The 9428-nt window shown below is 32.3% G+C and overlaps 1 protein-coding gene across 2 annotated transcripts; it reads right to left on the bottom strand.

The window, feature by feature from the left end:
* Window positions 1–1713: 1713 nt before the first annotated feature.
* LOC139897414 (sec1 family domain-containing protein MIP3-like) lies at window positions 1714–9157 on the bottom strand. Of its 2 annotated transcripts, XM_071880106.1 has the most exons (8): window positions 8968–9157; window positions 8793–8868; window positions 8540–8686; window positions 8253–8402; window positions 4505–5026; window positions 2585–4066; window positions 2191–2259; window positions 1714–1995 (listed from the first exon to the last, which is right to left on the bottom strand). In XM_071880106.1, exons 2-8 carry the CDS (start codon window positions 8838–8840, stop codon window positions 1867–1869), a joined length of 2547 nt encoding a protein of 848 aa, XP_071736207.1. In that variant the 5' UTR covers window positions 8841–8868; window positions 8968–9157; the 3' UTR covers window positions 1714–1866. The 2 variants fall into 2 exon arrangements, with proteins under 2 accessions (XP_071736207.1, XP_071736208.1); XM_071880107.1 differs by lacking the exon at window positions 8968–9157 and having other exon boundaries at window positions 8540–8710; window positions 8793–8821.
* Between the last annotated feature and the right edge of the window lie 271 nt (window positions 9158–9428).

Here is a 9428-nt window from a genome sequence, read left to right as displayed (position 1 = left end):
TACCACTGATTTTTATATAAATACTTATTCTAGTACTAGTAATGAAATTAGTAATAATAATACTATTAATAATCCTAACAATAATTATATTTATAATTTTACTAATAACAACGATACTATTAATAATAACTATAATATTAATATTAACCTTTATCTTTAATTACCATGAAAGTAATATTCATTAATATAATAACCACATTTTAACTTGTTTATATATTTAATATATTACATTACCTTTTATTAATTTTGTAATATTCATATTACGTATTCGAATATTTAATTCAATATACATAGTATATTAATTGTGTACAAAAATCATATATATATATATATATATATATATATATATATATATATATATATATATATATATATATATATATACATAGATTCATTTTAATAACAGTATAATTGTTTTTGTATCATAGTTTACATATTTGATTCTAATGTCTCAATTATATTTTATTATTTCTAATTATTATATATACTTACATTTAGATATATATATATATATATATATATATATATATATATATATATATATATATATATATATATATACATTTACACACCATTGTTCGTGAATCGTCGGAAATAGTCCAAGGTCAAATGTATGCACGTAAACAGTTCAAAATTTTGAAGACTCAACATTACAGACTTTGCTTATCGTGTCGAAGTCATATAAAGATCAAGTTTAAATTTGGTCGGAAATTTCCGGGTCGTCACAATGACTGTGGATAACATGTGGTTGGATCATCCTCTCGATTGTTTCTTAATTGAGGGGTTTTCAAGAATCATGAAGGGTTTGAACGCAGATTGTAATCTTCAATATACATATGATGTTCTTGAATTTTGAACGACGTGAATATTTTTCTGGGTTTTATGAATAGAAGTGATGTTCTAGTACAGTTTTGAAGTCAAAGTATAGATTTGAAAGATGTAGAAATCTAAGAGTGATGATATCGGTTATATCTCGATTTGAATTCTAATCTGTTAAAATCAGAATATGTAATTGAATTTGAATGAGAATGGTTGTTCGTATATCGTTGTGAAAGTAGTGAGTATAGTTGATGATTGCTGAATCAGAATCGAAAAAATGTAACATATTAATTGTGAATTTATATATCTCTCGGGTATTAACTACCCGTTAAAAGTTTCACAAGTTAATATTTTATACAAGAGAATTTTTATTACAGTTTTTATGAAAATATATGTATGTATATTTTCTTGGAATGTAATACGGATTTAATGAGTTAATATCATATTAAACTCATTTGATTTTCAGCTGGAATTAGAAATGAATAATCTCTAAAACATTAGAGATTACATAATCTTCGCGGAGTATTTTACTAATGTAATCAATACTTTATTATTTATTCTTATTGGCATTCCTTTATGACGGATGTCGATGCTTGTGAATTCTTGCGAACTTTGTAAGGTACAAATGATGTTGTCTAAAAAGTTTCGAGTACATCGAAGATGAAGGTGTAAAATCAAACATGTAATTGATTAATACACTTGGTTTATTATGAAATAGAATTCATTGAGTTTGAAACAGATATTGTAGTTAACGATGGTTAAGTCATTAATAAAGAATGTACATAATTGCATATTAGTAATATGAACTAGCCGAGTAGTATCTACCCTTATTTAATTCATACATTTAATTCATACATAATAACTTAGTACGAAAAGATATATTATGGTTTCCAAAATTCTTTGGAAATAATGAGTTAATACTTTGGACCTTAAACAAGAAAAGCAGGTGTTAAAGAAATGGAACTATCAGTAAACATTTCTGTACTAAATTTTTTATTTTACATTAACAGAAAAGGGAAGGAAAAAAAATGATATACTATCAATACATCACATGTAGCTTGAGTCGCCTAAAAGTAAATCAAACATGTTGCCAGGAGTTAAAAAAGTTGTTCCCCCAAGAACCACTTGTATATCGAGCCGTCCACTTTCAGATAATGCTTCCTCAACTTCAAGTACCTTCAATACACAGCATGGTTACACGATCAGAGACACTTAGAAAATAATCAACAACGAACTTTTGAGTTTATATCTCAAGTCTTAACATCGTCGATATTGACAATGAAGTAATTTCTTTTTTGGCATTAGTTAAAACATTTAAGAAATAAGGTGAACAAAAAATGTCTCAAATAAACACACAAAAGGAGTGGTCACCTCGATAGCATTCATGCCTCCCATGATGAAAACCAGTATCACATCTTGATCAGAGAGATTTGGTTTCGCCTGCCCATTTCAAAAGCAGTATTTGTTGTTAAAAGAGAGAATGAACAGTGTTGCAGAACTCATAATTACTCTGCGAGTACTTGGTCAAACTTGGTCAAACTCGGTCAAAACGCCAGCCAAAACTCGGGAGTACTCAGAAAATCGGTCAAAATTGGCCAAAACTCGGGATTACTGCGAAAATCAGTCAAAATTCAGTCCATATTGGTCAAAGTCAAACTTGGTTAACATCCGATACTCCCTATAAATTCCCAACCGAGTACTCGTCGAGTAGCGATTTTTACAACCTTGGTTCTTTAAGCATATATTTATGATCATATATTCATACCTGTCCTAAGCCAAATCTTCCAAACCCGCTTTTAAAAAGCCGGCCAACAGTAGATGAATGATACTCCAAACCAGGTATATCGTACTTGTTTAATATTCTCGTTAAAAGTTTATATAACAATCCCTTTCTAGAATACGGATCATCGTCACCCATGCTATTCGTAGCTTCTCTTATCCCCTTGTTACCCTTTAAATTCGTTAGTTTATGAAGAAACTTAAAAAAGTTGTCAACTCGATCGCGTAACTCTAATTTCAATTGCACGTCACTATAAACATTATCATTTTCATTACTTTTATTCACATCTTCTTCTTCTTCTTCACCCCAATTTTCCCACTGTTCGTCATCAAAATCGTCAATTTCTGTTACCTTCGAGGGCTCTCCGTTACTTTCCGTTTTCGTTTTCTTTTTCAAGTTCGCTTCGAGATCGTCATATAAGCCATGTAGAAACTTCAATTTCGCTAGTTGCGGGTTTTCGAGAACCGAATCAACGATCGCTTCTTTAAGAAAATGTTCCTCTTGCCAAGAAAACGGGCCCACCGAACCTGATGTAGGGAAATTTTCACCGGCCAATATATATCCTGTTACCGTCAAAAGTAACGCATCTTCAACCGAAAACAACGAACCCGTTTCAGAAAACGAGCTTTTGTTGATTATATCACACATTTGTGAAGAAAGGCTTTGACTTGTGTCTCCAGCGCTTATGTTAAGTATCTTTTCGGTACTTATAAACGAATCCCATTTAGTACGATATCGTTCACTCATAGCGTATGACGTGGCGGCTGCCAGCTGTACAATCCCTTTGTTTTGCACATAAGATGTTTGATTTTTTGCTATTGCACTAATCATACGTTGCAACTCTAATCCCGGTTCAGTTTTTGTATTAATAGAGATCTTTTCGTTACGCAGTGTTTCTTGAAGCCGCTTCTTAATTAATGAAGTAGCATCTTTTGTTCGTCTATCTAAAACGGATTCAAGTAACGGTGCCCCGTTAAAAGTATCCGTGGATACCAGCGACCCGTTTAACAGCATCTCACTTTCTGAATCGACACCGTTAAGTTTATTACCGAGACTAACTAATGTATCTATTTGTTTATCTGAATCGTTAGAATACCACCCATGTAAAAAAGCTTCGATTGTGTCTAAAAGGTGAACATTTGTCGTTGGGACTTCTTTAAGAACATCAGCTAGAGGTATATCGATATCGAGCGGGTCCCGCAGCAGGTTTCCAGGTCTATGTCCAATTTGACCCTTTGTTTGACCATTGAATGTGCGGGTCCTACGTGGAACAGATGAAAATATCCGATCAACAAGGGAATCTCCATGACAACAAGGGGTAAGAAGGTCAACTGTTCGGTCAATCAGCAAAAGCCCTGCAGATCGTTTACGGCGTCCAACATCATAAAGACTAGACATATCTGTGATTAGCTTCCCAACAGTTTTCGATAAATCACCCAGCGAAAATATCTCAAGTTTCAGGTCCATCTACAGGTTTATGTAACAAATCATATTTAATTAGATTTATACATAAGAGGAAACACAAAATATATCTAGATTCACTGTTGTTAAAGTCGATGGCCGACACGTTTGTTTGAGTACTAGCCCATCCCTACTCGCCCAAAAATGCCTTAAAGTCGGTCAACGCTAAAAGTCGGGACAAATGCGGTCAAAGTCGGGGACTAAGTCGGACAACTTGGGTTTAAGTCGGTCAAAGTCAAAGTTTTTATATTTATTTAATTAGACTATATGTGCCATATTATATATCGATGTTTGAAATATATATATAATCTTTATGTTTTTAATATATGTTAATTTAATAATTAATAGAAGTCAATGCTGGTCAACGCCCGACTAGTCCCCGACTCACGACTTTAACAACTTTGTCTGGATTTACAAAATATTAAAAGTTGGAAAACTGGTTACCTTTGTAGTCAGATGATAAAGAAACTGTGCTGTAAGAGCAACCCCAGCAGGGACATCTTCGCCATCAAGAAACGTCCCGGTACTTAAAGGAGGTAACCCAGAGCTAATACAATTATCTTGCTCTGATGGTGACAAATAAGCCTCCGCGATAGATCCTTCTGACGGTAAAACGAAGAACTTGGGTGAAAACGGACATATAATCAAAGGGAAGTGATGCACACGAACAAACAGTTTGTGTCCTACATCTTCCCCCGTATGAACACCTATTCGATGATCGACATCATCATCGTGTATATCTTTAGTTGTGGAAAAAGATGGGGACATCGGGATATTTTCTTCACGAGGGGTTAGTTGCAACCACCCCTCGTCTTCAGAAATGGACTTCACGTTGACATTTTTATTATTTAGATTATTGTTTTTCTTCTTCTTGGTGAGTTCCTCGTAATCTTGAACAAGTAAGGATTGATATTCATGATAAGCGTCTGGTCCCAAAGGTGAGTCGGGATATGCAGACTGTCCTATCTGCAATACCAAGACGTTAAATATTCTGTAGAATAAAACATTGCAACATACACAGTTCAATCACCTTCACACAATCGACCATGAAACATATATAAATATAGTCAGTGATCAGGGCTTACTGTCCACTTCCCAGCACTTCAAGATTTTAACAACAGTCTCTTTAGACAAGTTACCATAAGAAGAAAACTAAGAGAAGCAGTGAACATATCTCATCATGTTGGCTTTATTAACACATTAAATAGTTTCTAATATAATATAGTGGGTCCCACATCTTTTGGCCTCTACCTTTTTTTTTTTCTTTTGGAACAGAAAAGATATATTAAAAATGAAATCTCTAGCAAGGCTCTAAAGGAAAACATTACATCAGCTTAGCAGCCATGAGTTCCAACTAAAAATTTTTTCTACCTCTAAATTCAAAAGAAAGCAAAATTACAAATAGAAAAAAAAAAAAAAAAAAAAATCACATTACTTCATAGAGCATGAAAGAAATGTAACATTGTTACGGAATCTCAAAATCATCCATAAAGCCACCGAACAACGATAAAAAAACCAATCTTTTGGCCTCTACTGAAACTTTCCAAAAGATGATGTCTTCCTATTTGTTCAAACCGGTTTCAAATTATGTAATCATTATACGAGACTCGAGTATTCTTTGGGATATGAGATTTTAGTCCTGATAGGGTACCCTGAGTGCCCATCACAGGTACCTTTCTTCAAACCCCATATAAAGAAAGATGGTATTGTATTGGCTTGTTGATTTTACCTAACAGCAATTTATAGCCTAAAAAATGGACAGTTAATCAATCAAATGTCTCCAATGCGTGTAGCCATTTGGACCAACAGAAGAGTACCCTATTTAAACCCTTATAAATCCAAAAGGCTTTATATTTGGATCAACTCTGGCTTACCAATTTCTTATATAACGAGGAAGGTTAAAACTGAGATTACATTTGGGTATATGAGCATTATATGTTTTTTTAAGTAATATTAATACATTAATATGTTCCTAAACGTCTTCCCGCAAACCCTCCAAAGAAACACTTGACAAGATGCTATACACATACAGGTCTACTATCAAACAACAACAACAACAACAAAACCCAATACCACATAAGTGGTGTATGGGGGAGGTGAGATGTAGACAATCCTTCCCCTATCCGAGAATAAAGACAAGTTATTTCTTCACCCAGAGTGAAACACTCTCAAAAGTAGAGAAAGTCATCCCTCTCTCTATTCGACGGATAAAAAGATTGCTTCCGAGAGGACCTCCGGCCTTTAAGTAGGAAAAAGTTTTTAAAAAAAAAAAAAAAGAATAATAAAATAAAAATAATTAGACGCCATGAAAATGGTAGAATCAAATTTCCATGGGTTTTAACTCCTGCCTGGTATTTAATTTAGGCTCTAAGGGTCAGTCAAGTCGCTAATAAATCGACGGTTGCTGTCGACTCAATAGAGCCGTATGTCTACTATCAAAGATTAGTGTATATATTTCAGGTTCATTAAAGGCAGAACACACTTACCAATTAAAAAAATGTTAAAAGTAATATACTTTCATACAATGTGTGAAGATTGAAGATTAGTGTTTAGTATGTGGAGATAGGAAAGTCTATCTACCAAGTTTTACAACCCTTAAAATACCCGATTTCATTGTGGAAAGAAAACTAGGGGTCTTAAATTTAACGAAGATCGGCCAGTTGCAAAAAAACTGACAAATGCATAAACATTACACACAATATATTAGTGATCTTATATATGGTAGACGGGTAAACGAATGAGGTTTTCCTATTTAGGTGAGTGTGAATTTTTTTTACTCTACCGTACGCGGCCTAAACACCTATTTAACCTATATTGATCCAAAAGGCTTCATATTTGGATCAACTCTGGCTTACCAATTTCTTCACAAAATCTATACACGTAGATAAGTCATATACTATTGCCAGTTGTTAATAGGAAATTACAGAGGGAATATTTCAGGCAAATATCCTATCTACTGTCAAAATAGATTAGTGTATGTATTGCAAGTTCATTAAAGGCAGAATACATTTACCATAAAGACTACCAAAACCTAAAATTGCACTGATAATCATATTTAGCCAGCATAGTATATCAAGTCACACCATCATTTAAAAGTATCTTCAAAACAACAATAAATATTTGTTCACAGTTGCGCATTCAGAAGGATCAATTATTACCAAAAAGTTCTGGTTGAACAAACTTGTACCATAATTTTGCCACTCACATGATTTTATATATACTAGTTCATCAAATATGTATGCAGCTATTAGAATCACAGTGGAGAGCTAACTAAAATTTCTTACTTTTAAACAATCGGCCAAAACCAGTTCGACCAAATTAGAACTATATTTAAGAGAGACATACACAACAAACAACATATTCAATCATTGAAATAACTATAATGTGTATTTCCATTCCCTTGTCAGTTTGCAGTTGACATGTTATAATTCATTTCATCCATGCACTTGAAGCATTAAGAGGTTACAAATGATACATATGCAAGCATGATAAATTACATGTTATCCTATATCTCCATGAATCTAAGAATGCAAGACAAATTTGAGAGGAAGATTTTGAATAAAACTATATAAGGAACTAGATAAAAAGTATTTGCAATAGGACCTTTAAAAGACTTAAGAGCTTAGGTTGCGTTTGATTAAACTGAATGATTTAGCGTTGAATGGTCAGAAATAAACTTGGTTCTGAATGAAAATAAACGTTTTGATAATCATTTTGAATGAACGATATGAAATGGGTAAAATTACCTTATTAACGTGTTGCACGAATAAAAAATTCAATATACTTGTTTGTTAAGTATCATGATATGATTTGGGATGGATATTACAGAAAATTTATGTGCTTAATGGTTAAGAGAGTGTTTCAACTCTGAATGGTTCAGCACTGAATGTTAAACCATTTAGAGATCAGAAACAAACGCAGAAACAAACGCGTTGAATGCTGAATGTAATCCTGAATGACCTAGATGTCCTCAACCATAACATAAAATGTATGATCAAGTAACAGGATTATATAACTTATATCTCAGAAAAACTATCACATGATGTAATCCTGAATGACCTAGATGTCCTCAACTATAACATAAAATGTATGATTAAGTAACAGGATTTACATAACATATATCTCAGAAAAATAGCAATAAGTTTAGATAATAAATTTAATTACAAGAGAGGCAGCATTGATAAATTATCACCTCCGAAATAGATGTATATATGGTGCAGCGAGAAACTCGTTGAAGTGTGGTTAGACAGCGTAAAATGTATCGATGAGCATCACTTAGAAGGCGGCAAGTGAAGATCACAACTTTTGTCTGGTCATCAATCTTTCGCTTACAATCAATCACCTAAAAGTGATAAGCACAGAAAGTTAATTCAAGTCCCAAACTACTATTCTCATTCCCATAATTAATATTAAAAAAAAAAAAAAAAAAGGAAAAAAAAGAAAGAAAAAAAATTGAGGTAATAAAAATCAGAGACATACTAGAGTATCAAGAGAAGACATAGTCTCCAAGCTGCAAACGGCAACTGCACCCATCTCCAATAGAATAGAGAATGCCCCAAGATACTTGAAACTTTCAGTAGATCCACCATCCAAATAAATTATAGCACCTTTAAGTTCCTCAGATTGCTAAACAAAATCACATTCAATCATCTATTTATATTAATTATCAATTAATGTTAATACTAATAGTAATACTAATATTGATTAATGTAAAAGGGTAACGAGAACTAACTTCTCTGATTGAATCGAGACAACAATTGATGACATTAACGAAAGCCATAGCTACTGTAATTATTTTATTATTATATCTATATGTAAAAAACAAGATGAGTTAAGATTAGTACAGTACAGTTCTTGATTGATATCATTGAAACACAAACCCTAATCGGAAATATAAAATTTATTACCTGTAACCTCAAGTTCACCTCCGAAATTAAGATGGAATCAATCCATAAAATTAATTGATACCTGCTATTGCACTAATTTCCCAAATCCGGTTTTTGTACAGGTAATTGCCGATATCCAAACTTTTATTCAAAAGGTTTTTGATTAATTTTAAGGAAAGGATCACAATTATAGTTCTGAAACTTCCAATATTTTTTTCTAATTATAATAGTACAATGATTTCATTATTAAGTTAATTCTTTTACTATGAAAAAATTAAAAATAAAAAGAAAAAATCTAGGCAACTTAAATGATGTCATTAATTTTAAGTATTTTATAATTAAAAAATTGTATTTATAGTAACTAATTATTTAATAACTTAAATAAATTATTACTCCGTAATTTTCTATTATCCTTTCATTTTCATAATGTTGATGTCATTATTTTATATTAATATTAATATGAATCTTAATTAAAAAAGATA

This window comes from Rutidosis leptorrhynchoides, chromosome 3 (assembly GCF_046630445.1).
Source record: "Rutidosis leptorrhynchoides isolate AG116_Rl617_1_P2 chromosome 3, CSIRO_AGI_Rlap_v1, whole genome shotgun sequence".
NCBI classification, from domain to species: Eukaryota; Viridiplantae; Streptophyta; class Magnoliopsida; order Asterales; family Asteraceae; genus Rutidosis; species Rutidosis leptorrhynchoides.
This window is presented reverse-complemented; position numbering and strand designations above follow the sequence as displayed.

Excerpts from the sequence above, each read along its gene's own strand:
- LOC139897414 (XM_071880106.1), bottom strand. The coding sequence starts at position 8,840 with ATGGCTTTCGTTAATGTCATCAATTGTTGTCTCGATTCAATCAGAGAA. Across the intron at positions 8,687-8,792 it reads GTCTCGATTCAATCAGAGAA|CAATCTGAGGAACTTAAAGG; the intron begins GTTAGTTCTCGT and ends GATTTTGTTTAG. Across the intron at positions 2,260-2,584 it reads GAAGATTTGGCTTAGGACAG|GCGAAACCAAATCTCTCTGA; the intron begins GTATGAATATAT and ends TGAAATGGGCAG.